The sequence below is a fragment of the Eleginops maclovinus genome, chromosome 17, assembly GCF_036324505.1.
Source record: "Eleginops maclovinus isolate JMC-PN-2008 ecotype Puerto Natales chromosome 17, JC_Emac_rtc_rv5, whole genome shotgun sequence".
NCBI lineage: Eukaryota > Metazoa > Chordata > Actinopteri > Perciformes > Eleginopidae > Eleginops > Eleginops maclovinus.
Genome location: NC_086365.1, coordinates 3,924,348 through 3,945,901, shown reverse-complemented (window position 1 = coordinate 3,945,901; position 21,554 = coordinate 3,924,348). Strand labels below are relative to the sequence as shown.

General features: G+C 40.2%; 2 protein-coding genes across 2 annotated transcripts in view; one reads left to right on the top strand and one right to left on the bottom strand.

Annotated features, from left to right (window-relative positions):
• The first annotated feature begins 1,988 nt into the window (after positions 1 to 1,988).
• Positions 1,989 to 12,382, top strand: LOC134879114 (sodium- and chloride-dependent GABA transporter 1-like). The gene is made up of 15 exons (XM_063905441.1): positions 1,989 to 2,225; positions 3,698 to 4,106; positions 5,161 to 5,292; positions 5,957 to 6,057; positions 6,963 to 7,072; positions 7,299 to 7,431; positions 8,397 to 8,531; positions 8,611 to 8,714; positions 8,803 to 8,927; positions 9,742 to 9,854; positions 10,076 to 10,207; positions 10,523 to 10,625; positions 10,927 to 11,027; positions 11,172 to 11,339; positions 11,786 to 12,382. The coding sequence occupies exons 2-15, from the start codon at positions 3,866 to 3,868 to the stop codon at positions 11,879 to 11,881; spliced, it is 1,794 nt and encodes a 597-aa protein (XP_063761511.1). The 5' UTR covers positions 1,989 to 2,225; positions 3,698 to 3,865; the 3' UTR covers positions 11,882 to 12,382.
• A 1,021-nt stretch (positions 12,383 to 13,403) lies between these two features.
• Positions 13,404 to 21,554, bottom strand: part of iqsec3a (IQ motif and Sec7 domain ArfGEF 3a) — a 93,351-nt gene continuing 85,200 nt past the window's right edge. Inside the window, exons 12-14 of the mRNA XM_063905439.1 lie at positions 20,135 to 20,227; positions 19,629 to 19,672; positions 13,404 to 16,778 (exon numbers count right to left, since the gene is read on the bottom strand). Coding sequence (XP_063761509.1) covers positions 16,221 to 16,778; positions 19,629 to 19,672; positions 20,135 to 20,227 — 695 coding nt within the window. The 3' untranslated portion in view covers positions 13,404 to 16,220. The remainder of the gene's footprint in view (positions 16,779 to 19,628; positions 19,673 to 20,134; positions 20,228 to 21,554) is intronic.

Genomic DNA, 21,554 nt, shown 5'->3' with positions numbered 1-21,554 from the left:
TAGAATGATAAACTGACAGACTGACATCTGCAGCCATATTGGTAGCATAGCTAAAGATCCTCAAAGTCTAAGATTTGAGAATACACACCAACTTCTCTGAAATGCTGGGCATTGTTTTGTTGTTCTGCATCAAATCTACATTAATTTTGTTATTCTAAACATTGTTCCAAAGAAATATTGACAATTTACAGCAATTACCATTTTTTAAAACAGCACACATGATTTATCTTTGAAACCGGTATATGAGCCATTCCTCTGTGCTGTTTGAAAAATGGTTTGGATGTTGCTTCAGGCACTCATTACGCAGCGACAAGACCGGAGCTCCTGCATACAAATGGCTTGCTGCTAAACTCTACCTCTGGGCAATACAGACTCAGCAAATCTCAGAAGTATCCATACCAAGTGAAGTTGCTGTCACAAAGTAAAGAAGAAAACAACAAATAACAATGGATTTAATGGGGCCTGAACACAGCATGCTGTTGTTCCTAAGAGCAGAAACAATGGGATTACATGCAGTAAATATAGTGTCTACACATGTGCTCATGTGAATGGTTTGTGAAGTGAAGCGATTGTGATATGAACCAGTATGCATTTGTTCTTCCTTTTCTATTTTACACTTTATTTGTATTTTTGTCTTCCACCTTAGACTTTAATCTGCAACAAAACAGGACATTCAATTCTATCTGTGTTTTGGGACAGCTAAAAAGCATTACTGCTGACATTTATCTTTTACCATTATATTGCCACTCTTGCCTCCACCAAACCTCTCTTACATTTTCCTAACTTAAGTTACCTTAGTTATTTCTATCCTCATCTTAAAATGAATTTGTCATAGGGAATTACTACCAATCAAATGTTGACATCTTCGAAACTCTGACAAACTTTAACTTCAGCTTGAAGTCTCTCCCTGTTGTTCTGCCTCTGTCACCTAAATAATCGCTCCTTATTATTCTCGGCTGTGGGCGCTATGGCATCATAATTAGGTTGCATTGATCGGGGACGCTGTAAACAGATTGATGAAAACCAGCTTTGACAACTCCAATCGAGCCAGCTATCATCATCGGGTCCACATGGACAATAAACCCCACCAGAGATCACACTGAATCTGCTGTGGATAGGAGCGGCTCACTTTGGGTGTAATTAAGCTTCTAATATGATTAAATCTCTCTCTTTTGAATCCCCGTCTCCACCAACCGGTACAGCAATGGGCTCTGGGTAAATGTTCATTAGTCTTTCTAATTGGCTGATGATGGACTATCTGGATCAGATATTAATGTTAGGAGGTTACCTGCCAGGAGAAACAAGAGAGCTTTTGGCGTCATATCTAATAGCATTAATGTTAATGAAGATATTGTTTTACATTCTCTAGAGTAATTACAAGGAAATATACACTATGTCTCTATATCCACTGCCAGGTCACAAGTGCACATGTTTTTAAATTAACAACACGGTCTCTTTCTGAGTCTAACAAGCAGCAAAGTGAAACTGGAAATTTCCAAAATCCCTCATGACTATCACATCAACCATAAAATATTTTGAAAATAAATTAATATTGTTTTGCACTCATACACTTTGAGCTGTCCTACATTTCCTTCAAATCCTTTAAATGAGCACATTGAGGATGACTATTAGGTCACTTTATAAACTGATTGCTGATACTGGCATGACTGTATTTGTGGTCCTACATTTCCAGGATCTTTGCCAGCTGCCATCGCTCGTTTCATTTTCCAAAACTCCACGATCCCTTTCACTGATCAGGCCCCTTTCTGTTGGGAAATACCATGGTAACAGTTTTGGCAAGGGCTGACCTCGGCTATCGCAACAAACACATACACACAATGCACAAACACACACTTGCTGCTGCAAGTGTTCTCCACCAGAGTTGGCGATTGACATATCCCCCATGGCCTAGGGGCCTCACTAGTCAGAAGTGAAAAGTAATCAAAGCAGACACACAGGTCGAACTTTATTATCAAGAACTCGATAGCGGCTGCAGGAACAACCACAGGTCCTCCAATATACAGTAAACAGGAGGTGCAAAATCAAAAAGGGCTTTTCAGGCAGCAGATACATTTTGGCTTACCTCGGGCCTGGAAGCTTTTCACAGTTGGCTCAAAGATGATCTCTTTTCCTTTTGGATGATAAATTGAGCTTTAAGGACTGCTTTTGGTGCTGCTGTATGAACCAAAGCTGATGACCTGACAGAGGACTTGGATATCTCTCAGGTATGATTGACCTTATTCCCCCTCCTTCATCCTTTAACACTGCCTCTCATCGAGTCAGTTATGTTGGTTTTGTCGATCAATTAAAGTTTTTTGTAGTTAAATGAACAGGTTGAGATTATTTTATTAAATAAACAAATACATTAGAATTATTTAACTTGTTAGTTATATGTTAGTAATTGTTGAAAGGAACAAAACGTTTAAAAGGCATTATAAAAAATGTTATCTGTAAAGTCTCAGCCAACAAGAAACAGCAGGATTTACTTTCAATCGCAGTGCATGACATTGTCAAAGGGAATCTGTGATGTGTTTGGTAATGATGTGCTTTTCAAAACGATACTCACCTAGAAAAAGATTTAAAAGTAAACTTCTGATCATTTCACTGTATAATACTCCGTCGTAGTATTAGGATGGATTGAAGTTCATCCCTTTTTACACAGTGTGGGACAAAACTCATTGCACATGGGAGAGAATAGTTTTGATCATGGTTGTCTTTGATTACATCACGGTAACTGTTTGAAATGTTTCATACTTTAACTTTTTCTAATACATTGAATATTTTATATGAAAAAATCTGTGTCCATTGCATTAAGTACACTCTGCCAATACATCAGCATCAAAGTCTAAAAGGCATGAAAGATGCATCAATTAAATTATGCAAAGGCTTCTCATCATGATAAAAAAATTAAACATGAATATACATTGAATGCTTTGAATTTAACAACACGATGCAGGAAGCAGATAAAAAGCACAGACAATTAAATACAGCAGCCTTATTGAATCAGTCCAACAAAGGGTTGATATGCAGAAAAGTGATACAATAGAAAAAGCCCAGCGTGATACTGCTGATTCGGAGCTCCCCTGTGTGAAAATAAGCAGCAACGTTTCTTTAAAAACTGTCTTTGGCTCTCTGAGTATTGGACAGGCAGCACATGCCTTGATAACTATAGACAAAGACTTGACTCAGCTCTTCAAATACCGTTTTATGTTTTCTTGTGTGTGAGCAGTATTGTGGACGGCACATAGTGGAACCTTTGTGTTATTTTCATCCATGCATTAAATTATTTTTCCGGTGTTTTGGTATTTTTGTGACTCACCACGAGCTTTACTGGCATTGACTCAAGTGAAAGGTTAAGTGGGGTGTGTCAGTTGTAATTAAGATGTAAATGTTCCAAAGGATGATATGGATTGCACCACCTGCCTGCTCATATCAGGCCAATGGTGCTGTGCTATGCTTTTTGTTTGGCTTAGTTTGCTGACCACCATAAATCAAAGTATAACCTTCATTGTGTTAATTATACAGAATTGCCAAAGTTTATAAAAAGGCCACAAAACCCCATAAAATGCCTCAGTAAATTGTAATTTAAGGACTGTTCCTCTTCTTTAACACAGTCAATCACAGCACAAGTGTTCTATATTGTATATAAATAATTCACATAACACCTCTAAACTGTAGTTTCTCCCTCTCTCAACAGCTTTTAAACACATTCAGTGTGGGCACATTGTCCTCAATCTGTCAAGTGGAGAACCAAACTCAGTGTGAGAGGCTGAGCCGGACAGTAACAGAGACTGTTATTCGTCACAATTACAGGCTGTGAGGACTGCGTCATTTACTGACCCCACTGGTCTGTAGTGCTCCCACCATGGGGAAGACTGGGAAGAGTACAGTGGACTTAAACTCCCCAACAGAGGTCAAACAAGCAGTCCCCTTTGAGGAGCTGGATATTGTGGCGCCCCCTGCTGATGAAAAGGAGAAAAAAGAAGAGCCGCCTGACAGGGGAAGCTGGAAGGGAAAGTTTGATTTCCTCCTGTCCTGTGTGGGATACGCCATTGGCCTAGGAAATGTCTGGAGGTTCCCTTATCTGTGTGGCAAGAATGGTGGAGGTATGAAGCACATAAATTATACATATAATTTGACAGCAGCTGGGTGACAAATCCTACAGAAGCCCTGCTATGTAATGTTGCTTTTGATAGTCTTGCAATGAGCCCCCTTTCAGGAGACCAGTTTCTAGGACTTGACTAAGCTTTAACCCCCCCCCCCCTTACCTGCAGTCACACCCTCCATACCAAGCTATATTCTCTTTTGACTACTACATCACCAGCTAATGGCCATGCTACCCAACTACCACCAGCTAACATTATATTAAACTAGCTATCAATGATGCTATCCCCCCTATAGCCTATCAGATAATTAGTCAGCCAGTTACTTAATTTTAGCTAGCAATAGTAACAAGTTTAGCCATATCTACCACACCAAGTTAGGCTACAAATATGTCAGGCTAACTAGCATTCTAATGAGCTACCAAATGAAACAAACAACCTGTTAAACTAGTTAGCGGAGAAAATGTGTGCTGCCTGAGCCAAACCAATGCTCACCACAGTACATGATGTGGAACAAAACAAAATGTATTTGCTTAGTCTAAGAATAATACATGCACGTCTCTTCTTTCCTCTTTTGCCTGCTCTTCCAAACGTTAAAGCCCTTAACAGTTCACTTTATTCAAATGAGGTACTTAGCCACCCATTAAAATTTACTGAAACCAGTTGTAAAACTTTCTCTCTGGGCAATGTGAACGTTCTCTGGGAGATGGGTGTCTCTTGCATGCACATTGTGAAATATGGAACAAGAAACACTGCCTTCCAGCATTTTTCGTATAATGATATGAATATAATAATCAAGTACATCTTTAGGCAGGAGCTGTGGTTTAACAAATTGGTGGTAAAGAGGCCATTTTCCCAAATATTACATTTCCGTTTCAGCCTCAAAGAAAAGTAATCTTTAACTTGAACTTAATTGTTTCTAATTTAATAGTGTCCCCTTTATTATGATATTGTGATATGCCATTCCAAATTAAATCATTCTGACCCAATCTTTCTTGTTGCTGTCTGCATTATCTTACCAAGTGTATTTTGTTTAACTCCTTTGTGACGATCATAGGGGCCTTTCTGATCCCGTACTTTATGACCTTGGTGTTTGCTGGGATACCTCTCTTCTTCCTGGAGACGTCCCTTGGACAGTTCACATCAGTGGGAGGGCTGGGGGTGTGGAAGCTAGTCCCTATGATGAAAGGTAAGATTAGGTAGAGTATATTGAGTTACCGAGATGCTTTTGAGCATCCTTAATCAACTGTATGCCATCAAGAATATGCCCTTTCAAATAAGATTTTATTTATTAGCACACATTTTCTTTTGGTAACTGAATCTTTTCTTACCTCACACACACAATTTAAAATGGAACTTGAAGGACACTCTCCACTTGACTTTTTGCCCAATATATTCACTTGACATCAGGCCCGTTCTCTGTGCAATTTCACAAACAAACATAACAAAGACACAAAGATACCAAAGAGGTGCAGAAACACAAAAGCTAGAAACATTTTTTCATTTTCATTTAAGAATGAAAAAATTGTTGTGATTTCTTGGTCCTAGCAATCATAACACTGCCTCCAAGCTCAAAGAGCTCGAGTGAAGCACATTTTATCTCCCGCCAGCACAGATGGCTACAATGAAAGTGACTGTGCTGCTGTGCAAACTAATGCTCAAAGTCAAGGGCAAGTAAACATTAGGAAGAGCAATATAAAGATGATGAGGATGATGAACGTTATCACTCACATGCTGAGCGATAGACAGTTTTTTCTGGCACCCCTTACTTATTACCTTACATTTTTCCTTGCATGTTTTCTGACTTCTAAAACATTGTGAAATGCTGATGTCTGTGCCTCCTTCTGCTTCAGGTGTTGGTTTAGCTTCAGTGGTGCTGGCCTTCTGGCTCAACATCTACTATATTATCATCATTGCCTGGGCACTCTACTACTTATTCAACTCCTTTGGTTCGGTATGTTGCTTAATCATTTGGGGTAAAACTTAGCTAAAGATGTGTGTATTCTAAGCAGTGCTAAACTGAGTGTAATTATTACATAAACAGCATTTGAATAATGTTATTCCATGCAAAAATGTCAAAAATGTGCAACTTCAAGCTTCTCAAACGTGACAATTAGCTGTTTCGTCATATATGATAGGAACTTGAATACAGTTTGGTCATTTGTGCTTCTTTGTGACTTTTTATAGACTAATGTACAATTAATTAACATGTCAGATGTATCCTTGATGAATACGACAGTCGCTTGCAGCCCTAATAAGTTTGTGTTGCTTTACATTTCTCATTTGGTTACGTAGCCCAAGCTGTTTGAAAGAAATGCGGAATTTCATCAAAGACCTAAGTGGTGAAATTGAATCATTAGAGAGTTTTGTGTCTTTCAGCTCATTGTTTTGGTTTTCTGAACCACATTTTACTGAATGGGTTCACTCTCTTGCCTCTCAAAAAGCCTTTTTTTGGCAGCAGCTATTACCATCTCTGATACAGTGATTTTGATACTACTACCTTATACAGTAGTGTCATGTTGGTGTTTACTGCTTGTTTCTGCTGCTTTACAATTGGCCAAAAGATAAATGGTGCAGGCTCAATGTGAAATCGAAAAGCTTTTGACCTTACTTTTCTTTTGTATCTTGAGTGACTGGCTCAAGAAACCCTGGTGGAGAACATGTAATGACTTTGGTTATGTTAAAAAAATATATTGTTCAATGTTGTTATCTGAAGGGCAAGAACAAAGTTAGGCCAGTGCAGTAAGTCAAGGACACATGAAGTATCTAAGTAGTGTTTCTAAGTAGTGTCTTAGAAATGTCTTTATTTGTGTATGAAGAACTATTTTATCATACTCATACATATGGTTTTTTTTGCAGGAGCTGCCTTGGCAAAGTTGTGATAACCCCTGGAACACAGAAAAATGTTTTTGCAACTACAGCCTGACCGACACCACCAACCTGACTAGTGCTGTTACAGAGTTCTGGGAGTAAGATATGCCATACAGTAGCAGTGTGTGGGTACAGGATGCTCTGTGGAAGAATGCGTTGAATTGTTACTGGAAGATACTTTGGTTTATCTGTGTGTGTGTGTGTGTGTGTGTGTGTGTGTGTGTGTGTGTGTGTGTGTGTGTGTGTGTGTGTGTGTGTGTGTGTGTGTGTGTGTGTGTGTGTGTGTGTGTGTGTGTGTGTGTGTGTATGTGTGTGTTCCTGCAGGCGTAACATGCACCAGTTGTCCAGTGGGCTGGAGGAGCCAGGGGAGCTGCGCTGGCCCTTAGCGGGCACCCTTGGGCTGGCCTGGATCCTTGTCTACTTCTCAATCTGGAAAGGAGTGGAGTGGACAGGAAAGGTCAGACTTGTCTCTGACATGTCCCCCTTATTATTTATTGGACATATTTCCCATGAAATGTTGTACAAAAGAACAGGGTAGGCTACCTACTTGGATCACCTAACTTTTCGTCTAGCACCATCACAGGATTAACGTTTTTGTTTTCCCAATAACTATTGGATAGATTGCCATGATACAATCACTCATGTCCCCCTCAGGTGATTTGAATAAATGTGATCCAATCTTTTCGTCTTGCACCACCATGAGTTAAATGTATCCACTTTATGCAGAACAAATGACATTCCAAACAGAGGATGTGTTATCAGCCCTACAGATTCGAACAACAACGTCAAATCTATTAAATAAATAATAGAGATGTATTAGTATGTATTGATTCTCCTCAGACTGTTTCTACCTGCTGTCAACTCTGTCTTTCTATCTGTCTCTCAAAATGTTACAAATAGACATGGTTTTGAAATGTCTTGTTCAATGCCAAACTCCTGGATGATTTAGAAGGGATAGCAAAGAGTTGGAAAAAATAATAATTTCAGGAGCCTCGGATTTTTAAAATTACAGCAAGTCCATGTGATGTATGTGGGCAGGAACACATTTACACATTCACTGCTAGTGGATAATTGGATTTTAATGTGTGGCATGTGAAAGCAGTGAGAGAAATGAGTTCCCCCTGGGCCCCAGTCTTGACGGACAGTACCAATTAAGAATAATGATTATGCAACAGAGCTGCGGGCCAGAAACGTATAAGGCTCCGGGAAAGTCTTCAAGGCAAAGAAAAGGCGTTGAAGTATTTTTAGTACATCTGAAATGTTTTACTCTATTTACTGAAGAATGGATTTTGCATCTCCTGTTCAGTTTTTGTTCAACTATCTAGGATTCCACACCTATTTGTATATACTGTTACTGGTACTTTTACAGTTTGTTGTCAACCTGGCTGTGTATTTTGTGTTATTCCCGTGTCTTTCTCTCAGGTGGTTTACTTCTCAGCCACCTATCCCTACATCATGCTGTTCATCCTGTTCTTCCGAGGGGTCACTCTGCCTGGAGCCATAGATGGGATCCGCTTCTACATCACTCCAGACTTCAATAAGCTCCTCCGGTCTGAGGTATACAGTTTCATCCAATTGCACAAACATGACCAAAGACAAACAGACGTGAACATGGAAGCATGTGTGTTTCTGACAGGTGTGGCTAGACGCAGCGACTCAAATCTTCTTTTCCTACGGTCTGGGTCTGGGCTCGCTCATCGCACTGGGGAGCTACAACCCTTACAACAACGATGTGTACAAGTAGGAACATGCTTTCTTCATCCTGATTGTTCATATCAAGTTCTTTTTTTTTTCTGTCACCTTAACTGTTAAGTCTCTTTCTCTCCAGGGACTCCCTCATAGTGTGCTGCATCAACTCCTTCACCAGCATGTTCGCTGGCTTTGTCATCTTCTCCATTGTAGGCTTCATGTCCTTTATCACTAAGAAACCTGTCCATGAACTAGCAGCATCAGGTACAATACTCTACTCACTCAATGCAAAAGTCTAAGTATCTTGCAGTAGGATTAAATTCCACACCCAATAAAAAGCAGCGAAGTAAATGATAATGTGCAGTGTGGAGGTCATTATTGAAAAAGAACACCCTCGCTGCACATTATCCCGCTTATTACACGGCCACATACCATCAAATAAATGACTTGTCCCCCAATACGAATTGAAATGATTTCATTGACTTGAAAAAGATCGTATTACTTCCAAGAGTATATAAAATACTCTGTTGCACGGTGAACCAACAGCTGGAACTGCAGCAACAACAACGTAACTTAAAATGACAGCAGTACTAATCGAGGTTTACTGTAACTGTCCAAGTCACAGTTTATTTTCGATAGCATGTCCTAAAATATAACATAGTTCTGTTGTGATGATTTCTCTGACATCCAATGCTCTGTCTTTTAACCCCTTTCCTTCTCTCCCATGATCCTCCTTAGCAACGGTGATGTTATGCTTTGCAGCAGTGTGGTATCGAGTATTAACAATCTCTAAAATGTCCAAATTGACCAATCGGTATCGAGTATTCAACCAAGCCGAGTAATAAATGTTCCAAATACAATGGATATAGGGGTTGTACTGGATTTGGGGATAGAGGGTTTGGGTTAGGGTTAGTGAAATGTACTTGCAGTGCAGTGCAGAAAAATAAATAGTATAGTGGTGTTTCTGTCCTGTTCCGACATGTTTATATCCATGCTAATGCATCTTATTAGGTTACACTGTATTGTCTTAAGACTGTCATCTGTAAAGTAAATATTTTGTCTTGTGTATGACATTTAGGTCCAGGTCTGGCGTTTTTAGCGTATCCTCAGGCCGTCACCCAGCTGCCCATGTCCTCTCTTTGGGCCATCCTCTTCTTCTCCATGCTCATGATGCTGGGCCTGGACAGCCAGGTACAAACAGCACACACTTTACCTGCTGCTACACAGAGAGTATTATTTATAACACTTTAGACTTTAGACGTTTTTGTCTTAATTTACCCCGTACTATACAAATGATGAGTGACATATAACATGAAAACAAATCAAGAGTTCGACTAAGCTAATAAAGAGTGCTTTCAATAACCAATTGCAGTATTATCTGACACATGTCTCTTTATGATGTCATGTATTAGTTCTGCACAGTGGAAGGCTTCATCACAGCTCTGATGGATGAGTATCCCATGCTGCTGAGGAAGAGGAAGAAGATATTCATCCTCATTGTCTGCCTGGTCTCCTTCATCATCGGCTTCTCCAACATAACACAGGTACAGTTGTATAAATCTCTAATTGTAACATTCTTTTAGTCCATGTTGATTTTCTAGATTTGCTTATAACTTGTGCTGCAGAATGTGTGAAGTTATGACTTAGTATTACGTAAAGGAGCATGTTTCAAAAAACATACACCTAAACAGAGGCACATTTTTTGGACACAAAGAAAAAGACACCTTTGCTGCATTACTGAAAAGATTGCAAAAAAAGCCTGCAGTGTACATTCATAATGCATATTTTAATCAATGAAGAGAGGGTATTTATCTTCAGCCTCTGATATGTGTGTCTCTGTGTGTGTTGAAATCTCCCAGGGTGGTCTGTACGTGTTCAAGCTGTTTGATTACTACTCTGCTAGTGGGATGTGTCTCCTCTACCTCGTCTTTTTTGAAACCGTTTCCATTTCCTGGATCTACGGTAGGAAATCTATTTCACGCAGTCTACTCTTGAACCTGCAGAGAGAAAACAAACCAAAACTAAACAAGCTGAAATAAGATGAGAAAGTGCCAAGTGACTAAATGAATCAAGCAAGTCGATTTCCAATAGGCTTATACTCTGTAGCCGTCCAACAGGAAATTACAGGGGATCTATCTGCTCCAAGACTCTCCGTCCAATCAGCTTTCCCAATCTTCCACCCAATATAGCTTTGTTCTTGTGCTAATTATCTCCACATTAACACACTCACTTCTTTTTTTCTCTTCCTCTCTTCATTCCAAAGGAGCTGAAAGGTTTTATAAGGACATTGAGAGCATGATCGGCTATAGGCCATGTGGCTGGTGGAAGCTCTGTTGGAAGTACTTCACGCCGCTGATTTGCCTGGTAAGAGGATATGATCATCGATTAAATATCCCTAATATGCATTTATCAAACTTGCATGTTCTCCCTTATCAATCCTCAATGTCTTCTACACTGTTATGCATTCTGTAGATTACATGAACTAAATAACTAAATTGCATATTTTAGGGGGTGTTTACCTTCAGTGCCATTGAGATGACCCCTCTGACCTTGGGGAAGTATGTCTACCCACTGTGGGGCCAGGTGATTGGCTGGTGCATGGCTTTGTCTTCCATGATTCTGATTCCAGGCTATCTCATCTACATGTTCTGTGTCACCAAGGGCAGCATCAAACAGGTACAAACATCCTGCGCATTTCTCTGTTTCTGATGTCTCTGTGTGTAGGATCGTATGTGGAACTGGTGGAAATAGGGACAAAAAAACTAAAAATTAAGTAAAATAGTTGACTGATATGGTGCAGGAAGCAGGGGGGGATTTAGTATGCAGTAAGGAGCATTAAAAATGGGTTTGGCCAAAGGACAAAATCATTATTTGGTTTTTTGGTAGGAAGGTAATTTATTGTGAGGTGAGCACTGTTAGAGTTAATATTCTGTTAGCGTTTGCATGCAGCCAAACATATTAGTGTTGGCCATTTGTAAAATTCAGATTCTATTTAACATTTGCTTTTCTTTGAATAAACACATGTACATTCACAAAAAATGTTGGTCATTTTGATCTATTTATGACCCTGTCTCCCCTGTTTCTTTATTGCTAATGTGATGTTGCTGTCTTTACTTGACCAGCGTTGGCGAAAGATGATAACACCCCGGGACGATGAGAAGCCATCGGGGCATGAAGAATTTACACACACAGGGAGCGTGGGCGAAGCTCGTGTCTAGCCAGGATTGTTCAGGTTTAAATAATTCCCGTCTGCCAGGACTTACTGTAGTCCACATCCAATTTGACAATTGGACAGATGTAGTCTATGATTTCTTTTTCCATAATACATTTCATGGAAAAGTGGAAAATGACGAGACACTTTTTTTTTTTTTATAAACTTAGAAGATAGAATATTTCCTGTTGCAATAAAAGAATAAACTCTGACAACAGATTGAACGTTATAGATCAGCATTGAACCTGTGTACATATTTCACAAATATACCATTCATGTGACTGTATATCTTTCTCCTATACTTGTACATTTTCTCTACCATCTATCAAAATCACTGTCTTTGTCTAAAAGCTTACCACACATGTCTTGAATGTGTTAAGCAGTAACACAAATCCGGTAAAACTTGATTCTAGGTGTAAAACTGTAATGCATCAAAGATTGTTTTCTTGTGGTAGCTTAAAGAACCAACCAACCAGCCACTGCGATTTTTTTTTCCAGCAATAAAATATGTGGGTCATCCATTTGTTTTTGTTGTTTTTGCAGATTCAGGCCAACAAATGACTCAGAACAAAGAAAAACACATTTGTATCGCATAACCTCAAAGCCCCACTCACAAATCAGTATAATTAATTTGCAGAAAGAGAGACAACATGCACAATAAATAAAGTTAAAGATGAATTCTGATTCAGATTGTTGGTTAAATGCTACAAACTGATACAGGAATAGGCCAAGGTAAAAAAAACACATCATCCCTTAATGATCACCTTTTATGCAAAGTCCACTTTTTCATGTCTTTACCACATAAATGTGTCCCCTTGGGAAGTTTCAGGTAAAAAAAGACCCCCTCTCCTCTGGTCTGATCCATCTATATAAAAACCTGTCTGAAAATCAACTGATCAGATGTTGGCCGCTTTGTGACGTCACAAGGTTTTTATGAGTTGTTCAACCATTAGCCAATAACTAACAAAGGTAACACATGCCCCCTTTATCACCTGAATATCCTCTTAGAGCACCATTATGTCTTTTTAAACCAATCATATCACAAAGGGGCGTGGCCAGCAGAACAGAATCAGCACTTCTGGAACAGGGCTGAAACAGAGGGGTAAATGGCATGCTACAATACATGATCTGATTGGTATTTCAGCCAAACACTTTAGACACATGTTTTGTATATATTTTTAAATAAGACCTATAATGTATTGTAGAAAAAGAGTGTAATAGGAGCTCTTAAAATCTGTTTTTCTTTGGCCACTTGGGGGCAGCAGAAACCAGTTGAAACAAAATACTGACATATTACTTAAATATTTTTAAAAGTTGCCTACATACACATCCAGCAGACAATTTGAAACCGTTCATACAGCGTAGTTTGGTGATATTTTTCTTGGGTTTGTTATTACAAAGGGGAAATATTGATTATAACCGCTTTAACCATTCAAGGAAGGAGCTTCACTTGTTCATATGGCACATGTTGATTCAACTTTATTGTTTTAAAAGAACATTTGAGCTGATACCAGTCTGGGTCCTATCCTTTTAAAATAAAACATATTCCATAGCAAGTCTAAACAAATTAGCCAATGGTGGCTTTTCATTTTTTCAAAATTCAAGCTATAAAATCCAAGAACCAAAACAAACCACTGTAGTGAATAGACTTAAATCATCTTTAATAGCATGTTGATATACTGCAAAGACAGGTAGAGAAGGAGGGAGGTGATGGTTCATATCTCTAACACTCGGTTTCCACCTTTTCTTATCCTAAATATGTCATTTTTATTTTAACCAGTATGAGCAAACACAGTGTTGAAGAGCCAGTCCAAGTAGATATGTGTTTTATGAAGCGGTGCACTGGTATGGCAGAGCCCTTTTTATTATTTCACTAAGAAAGTTAGCCACTACTGCGCTTTGATATCATATGCTGCACTCCCAAAATGCTACATTGGTTTTCTTTCAAACATAAACACATGATTTTCACTTTATTTCACACAAAGGATGTATTTTCCGAAAAAAGCTTAAACACATTGTCATGTTTGCAACTATAATAAAAACATTGTGAAAGACAGATAAACAAAAATGGCCACTGGTAGGCCTTACATTTGCAGTTTGAAATCCATTCTCTGTTTGACTGGGTTTGCTTTATTTCTTTTGGCTAACCCAGAATCAAAAAAATGAGTAATCCTCATTTCCCACTGGTATGCTCAAAGCTGATTCAGTCATGCACAAAATAACTCAAACCTTTGGGAATCAAAGTTCAATAATCTTCCAAACTGATGGCATGCATGAGAAAATAATCACATTTATATCTGAATGTCAATCTAAACAAATTAGCAATCATACAATCATCATACATCACTCTAAAATCCATAATGTCAGAACCTTTGCGATTATTTGTATTACGTAACCTTCATACGTTTTTTCATAGCCAGTAAAAAATATGAAAACTGTCTTTATTCATTAATGAAAGCGGTAATTCATCTTATGGTGCTCTGAAACAAAAGCATGAAGTCGGATTTGATGACAGGAAAGTTAGGAAGTCACTGTGAGGTCAAACACTCATTATCTATGCCAGACTTGTTTTTTTCCCTGCTGTGGCTCTTTGATAATAAACCAACAAATCAGACAGGTATGGGTTAGATGGGGGCAGAGTTAATCGAAAATTCTTCACGCAGTACCTGGTGGATCTTATGTTTAAAAGATGGATGTTGACCTATTTCCCAATGAAGGATGTGTGACAGGGTAATAGCATTTTGACGAGGCTAATGGCAGCTTGTTGTCCTTTCTGACACTGCTCCAATGTGATATTTACAATCTAGGCTGGGGTGAAATAGAAAGAGATCAGATAATGCATTCTTTTTGTCCTATTCTTATTTAAAGCAGGCTTGCCAGCAGCACAAACAATACCATTAATGCCAGCATTTGCAATATAAGCTGTGTGTGTGTGCCTCTTTAGTTTTTTGCCTTTTTTTCAAAATGTCAGACTGAAAGGTTAGGAGGGAAAAAAAGAGGACCAGAAACACAACCTGCGAGATGTACCGACATGAAGAGACAGGGTCTGGATGTTTTGTGGGAGTCCTGTATTCATCCACAGACGGGGAAAACACACAAAGGTGGAATATGCTTTTACGCAAACCATAATAGAACACAGATCTTGACAGTTAACAGTTGCAGAAGCATCTTCATGGAAATTCATGGTAATGTCCCTGAAAAAGCGATGGAGCGTTTCACAACAGATGACAGCACAGTGTACAGTACATTTATTACATGTGAATGCTGTATCGCAGAGTTCTAGAAAAATCCGAGAGCAGCTGAAACGATTTCAGCATATGGGGGAAAAAATAACGTTCCCGCCACCAGCAGATAACATGTGGCGTTACTCCTGGGAAGCAATATTTCACACGAGAGTGAAAGACAAACAAACAACAGGAGAATCCCGGACCGACTTTTTGGTTTTGGCAGCATCCGTGTGATTTGATTTGTCGCCTTTGTTTCCTGTCATACTTCACTGTAGGAGGATCTATGGAGAGTGACAATTGAGTGAGAGTGTTATCTCATGATAGAGCCACAACACAACAGGGGAGCAGATGAAAAACGCAGGTTATCGCAGGATGTCCTTTTTTCATTTTTTTTTCAGGGGAGCAGAAAAGAGTGATGACTCTCAATCTCCGAAATAAAACAGCACTAACCGAGATAGTGTTTTCTTTTCATATTTTTTTTTTTTTTTGTGGTCCTTGAGGGAGAAGCATGAAAGGGCTGTTTTGTCAAAGTAAAGGATAGAGTTTTATTTTTATTTTCTTCTAGCCCTAGCGTTGAAACAAGTGTAAAGAAGTCAGTGTAAAGTGGAGGCTATGTATTTTGGCACAGGTTTTCATTACGTGTCAACTATGCACGCAGGCGCACATACAGCACAGTAGGCATGAGGTTGGGAGGATGAGAGCGGACAGAAGCAGAAGGTCCTTAGAAGGTGTCGATCCATCACAGTCCATTTCTGTTGTTGTTGAGGATGCAACGAGAAGACATCCATCCAGAAATGGAATATCTGTGTTTTCTTAGCAAGAGTTAAAACTGACAAAAAGTTTTAGAAATTTGTTAAAACTACATAATATTTCAAAATACATGTGGAATCAAGTAAAACCTTAGATATGCACTTTATTTCTCTGTTTCTCTTTTGAAACTTTTTCTTTTACTTCATTTTTTTCCTTAAATATATGCATATAAGTGAGATTTCATTTTTTTTATTATAGCTCTTTCATCTGTATGTATATATGTACATTATGTACTTTTTAAATAGGTGGAGAGGGGTGGGGTTAGGGTGTGTGAACGTGTTTTTAGGGAAAGACTACTAATTCATTTATTTACACCATGCTCCGAGAGCCACTTGGGGTCCGGTGTAGACTGAGGAGGGGGTCCGGGGGTATGTACTGGTGTGGGTGGTTGTAAGGCGGAGGTGGGGGAGGCAGCGGGGGCTGGTGGCCGTCGTTGCCGAGTGAGCTGTCCGGCGAGCGCACCGGGGTGGACATGGCCGACTGGCTGAGCTGGTGGTGGCTGTGGTGGTGGTGCTGGTAGTGGTGGTGTGTGGGGGTCTGGGCGAGGAAGGCCTCCATGCGTCCATGGCCGCTGTTGTCCAGCATGAAGACCTTGACGATCTGCTGACACTGGATGAGTGTTTCCGGCCTCAGATCAGACATGCTGACGGCCCCCTGGTGGTGCTGCTGGAGGTGGAGGAGGTGGGCGGGGATGCTTGTTGCTGACTGCAGCTGCGTGTACTGAGGTGGAGGCACCGGCCCGTAGGTTAGCCCCTGGGGCCCCTGCTGGAAAAGCAGCTCCCCCCGGTGGTTAAGAAGGGCCACGCTCTCGGGACTCGGAGCCGTGCTGCTGAGCTGGTACGTCTGAAGCCTGTTGTGAATTGACACCTAGTTTAGAAAACAGCCAAGAGAACAGCATCAAATGTTATAAAACTGGTTCCTCCTCTACAATCCCTCAAGCCCTCTTTTTTTTTTTTTTTTGGGGGGGGGGGGGGTGGGGGGGGTTGTGAACGCACAGCACACACACACACAAGGCATGCGTGGGGGCTTAGGTGTTGAGGGTTCGGTGGAGGTGTTAAATCATTGTGACTACTGCACACTCCCCTCCCTCCACCCCCACAGGTACTGGGAACAGTGTAGTTTGGATGCTGGGAGCAGCAGTGTGTGAACGGGGTCAGGAGGAGAACAGTGGTGGGGAATGGGGTTACTGGTGCGATTTCACAAAAAAAAAAAGGGGCCTGGTGGTTCCAAAGGGGACACTGAGGGCCCCCATGTCACCTTTCAAAACCACTGTTTGGCGCTATGGTGACAGTGGACACGAGGAGACTTGTGGGGTTGGGGAAACCAAAACAAAGACGGAGGTCGTACGGAGAAGAGGGAGAGGTGGAAGGAGAGGAGGTGAGCAGACCGACAACCACAGACGTCCACAGGCAACACTCATCAGAATGCAAACCTCTGTATGTCACATTTATTTCAGCTCTATTCTCTGCAGAAACTGTTCTAACCGCAGTGTTTTCCTGCTATCTGTCTCCCTTTAATGTACCTCCCCTTGAACACTTTTCATTCGCCTATTTTAGGAGAGAGGTCACATTTCCAAGCAACCTTATACTGCATTTCTCCAAAAGCATATGCCAAAGCCCAGAAATTTTTTTGAGGATCTATTTGAAATGCATACTGTGCGTGGTGGCAGAAATGTGGAATGTGTTTGCGGTCAAGGCACATTGAGCACACTACTTTCATATTGGTTGTAACTAAATAGGGTCCATATAGTGTTTGTCACCTTAAATACAGTAAAGTCATCTACCAGTTTTGAACCGTGATCCCTTGTACATTTTTTAAATTAAAACCCTGCCTTATTTTCAATTATTTTAGATCAGTTTACTAATATAAACACCCACACAACCGACCATTTTTAGCAACTGCATTGTCAAACCTGTAAGAGCAGTTCCCACAAATACACCTGATTGTTGTATCTACTAGTTGAAACCAAAGTTCAACTTATGTTTAATGTATATCCGTAACATAAATAACGTAAAAAACACTTTTCTATTTCGATAATCAGTCAGCCAGTCTTTCTTTTTACGCCTTTTCGCCCGGCTATCTAAACCAAGCCCCCAGGAAGTGCTCTGGACTCTGAGGAAAATATTTGTAATGGTAATTTGTAATGAAAAGGCTACAATTAGATACTTTGGACATATGTAAAAATTGCATCGCCAATGAAAATGATTGTACTTGGAAAGGAAAACTGAATCATTGACTTTAATTAAGTGTATTATGTCAACAGACTACACTTGACTGTATTAAGTTAGATGAAAGTAATAATATTAAGCTTGAATAAAATATATTAGGTTCAACTTAATAATATTGCTTTCCATTAACCAAATACAATTATGTGAAATCTGTTGAAATAATACACTTAATTAAAGTCAACGTTTCAGTTTTCAGTGTAGGGAATGCCCATTTTCCCATGATTACGTGACTTCCAACATAAACCGCGCCCACTTCTGTCTCCTATCGGAATACAGAGAGGAATAATTGTGTTGGTTGAACAGATACATGTAAGTATAAGGATTATTCTGAACATCCCAATTTGGCCATCCCTATAGTTATGCAATCAGTTTAAGCAGTATCCTCTGTGTGAGCCTCCTGCTTTCTAAGATTAATGTGTTTGGACGGCTAAAGGCTCCCAACTAGTCACTGACATTTACTGCAGACTGCATGGTTGAAGGGAAGACGGCTCGGGAAGGTAGCTCGGACAACCATGAAGACTGCTGGTCATACCTCCCTATTATGAGGACCTAAAGGCAGAGAGAGCCCTGTATGCATACAATGAGCAGATATTCCATTCCACGACAAAACAAAATCAATGGAATTTGTAGGTCTCTTAAATGTCTCTTGTGTAGCATGAGTGCATGTTTGCTCGGCTTTTATTGTCATTCTACAGGCATTTACGGCTTTAAAAGTGAAAGAGCATTGAAGCATTTAGGTGTGATTGACCGTGTGTATTTAGCTTTTTTGCTCCAGCCCTTCTAGAAAAGCAGAGGAAAAGGTCATCTGATGCCACTAGGATGGAAATTGCAAAGCCCCATGGGTACTGTAGTTGCTTGCACAAAATGTATCGCATGAGATGTTTTCCCGAAGAGCTCACAGAGTGGGTGGGGAAGTGATGTTTCCGGGTCAAAGGAGCGCTAAATCTTTCCGCCTGCATGTTACTGTGTTAATTAAGGCCTCAGTGCTGCATTTGGGTGCACACACACAAACACACACACAGTATGCATTCCACACGTCCCCAGCTTTTTCTTTCAGTAATGGCTGCTTTTTTTTTTTTTCTTCCTTTAAATGCCCTAAAGGAGTCACAATTTCTGCCTAAGCTTGGGAAACTAATTACAAGTAATACTTTTTGGGCTTAAAGATAATATTTAAGCCCCTGAGTGTGATGCATTTTAGGGGGTAGAACCTGACTGCTAGGCTTTTATGAGTTCCCCCGAAAACCACCCATCTTTTATTTCTGTACGTCAAGGGAGGACTTTTATCTAACATTCAGTTTGGTTGAGTTACCTCCCATGCCCGCAGCTTTACCCTGCAGCACTCTCATCCACTCTTCACCACTCCTGCTTGATGCCTCTAACCCTAAAGATATGACTATTCCTGGGGTTCAACCTTTCTCCTCCTACCTTGGCAATGACCCAATTCACTGACTTACCTTCAGTGACATGGGACACATCGCTAAGCACTTACCTCTACTGCATTGTGTCCACTTCTGTCATCCATCTCCTGGTTTCCTGGACAGAGGGGAAAATGGAGGGAAAAGAGACGAAAGTGGCAGCAAAATGTCTGTGTTAAACTGTCATCGTTCTTCTTGATTGATTATTTTATCTTACCGAGTCCTAAACTGTTTAAAGGAGGAAAAAAATACGACCCCTTATAAAAAGAAAGATAGATAGATGGATGGATGGATAGATGGATCATCCCAAATTGGGAAATGATTTAGTAAAAGCAGCACTGTGACCAGGCTTTAAAATATTTCAAATGTGGAATTGAAGTATAATTTGAAAACAATACACAGCAATTTCACTCCCCTTGTTTCAGGAAGATTTGGTAGTCTAGCGCCTCAAATTTCAGGTTTAAAATGTCTCTTTCCAATTAATTTATTCATAAAAACAGCGGTGGTTAATGCAATCGAGGCAAGTTCTCTGCAGTGTGTTTTGAAATTAAAAAAGGTGCACACACACTCACTCACACACCTGATGGGGAGCCCTGTTTGCCACGCAGTTCTAGCTGTGTGCCGTTGTTCTTTACTGAGTGTGTCTTGGCTCCCTGCTGCTTCTCCAGTTCCCCTGCAGAGAACAGAAGACAAACATGATGATCACATAATCACTATGGCAGAAAGCAAAGGGGGTATATCGACCGACAGGTAGAAGGTGTGTGGGTAGGCGTTAAATATTAACCAACAGAGCTCTGCTTTATTTCAAATGCCTAACACACGCTCGTGTTGCCTTCCCCTCCCACTCTCGCCTCTAATCTCAAAACGCAATCTCCCTAATTACACTTCACACTTGATGGTAATTGCATGTCATTTCCAATCATGATTACTAAATGTTGTTTTGTCTCCAACGCTGCCATGAATTCAAATTTGTAACTGCAAAACTGCCAGGAGCCACAGTTAGAGTGCAGCACACAAAGTCCTTCATTTCGTTTTGGTGCAAGTGTGGCAAAAATACAACAAACTAAACAGGAAGTGACCGGTTGGGCAATTTATTAAAACATCCTTTAACAGAGAGTTAAATGAAGCTTTAAGTAAACAGTGGCAATTTTTTGGGCAAAAATGATAGAGAAAATGGATAAAGTGTTATGTGCAATGATATTTCTAACTTACCTATAATTATCACATTTCAAAGGTTTTTTCCCCAGTGCTTTATGGAATCGGAACATCTTTTCGGGTTAGATGTTGATAATTATGAAGATCCAGATAAAGGGAAAAAATGTACCATTTTTGAAAAAAGAAACTGTTTCCTTCCTATCTCAAAGAGGGAAAGCCCAAACAGCCACGGGCATGTTCGCTGATGTGCAAACAATTCAAATCCCTTAGAGGACAAAAGAACTGCCAACAATCCTAACGTTTTAAAATGATTTCGTAGTGAAAATTGTTGTGCTGCTTTCGTTTATGTATGTCTTTTAACAAATAGATCTCACCATGAGGCCTACATTGTGTGTTTGTGCACAGTAGCTGTCTCTCCTCGCTCCACTATACTGAAAGAAATAACTTCCGTCTGTCATCCAATGCCCGTCTCCGTATGTTGTTGCCTGCTCTCCCTGGGCAGCTGGCCCTTCCTCTCTGTGAAGGGTAATGCCATTGCATCAAATCCCAGCAGGGATGCTCCCTTTGATGCCCACTGGCAGGAGCCGGGCTCTGAATCCTCTGCTTTTTCATGTGGGTCTAAGTATGTGCATGTCGTATTGTCTGGAGAATTTCATATGCACGCAGACCCAAACAACTGAGATGCCTGGCAGCTTCCAGGAACACTGGCCTCCTTTCACCTCCAGTTTACGGCCCTCCTGCAGTCTGTTAGAGCTGCAGTGCACCAAAGGAAACTAAATGCAAAGAGTCATCCTGCAACTACACACTAGAAAAATAATACAGCACAAAGAATGGCTTCTGACCCA

Bases quoted from the DNA above. Each gene is read 5' to 3' on its own strand.
- LOC134879114 (XM_063905441.1), top strand. From the start codon at position 3,866: ATGGGGAAGACTGGGAAGAGTACAGTGGACTTAAACTCCCCAACAGAG. The intron at 5,293-5,956 runs GTAAGATTAGGT...CTTCTGCTTCAG, and splicing joins GCTAGTCCCTATGATGAAAG to GTGTTGGTTTAGCTTCAGTG. The intron at 7,432-8,396 runs GTCAGACTTGTC...TCTTTCTCTCAG, and splicing joins GAGTGGAGTGGACAGGAAAG to GTGGTTTACTTCTCAGCCAC.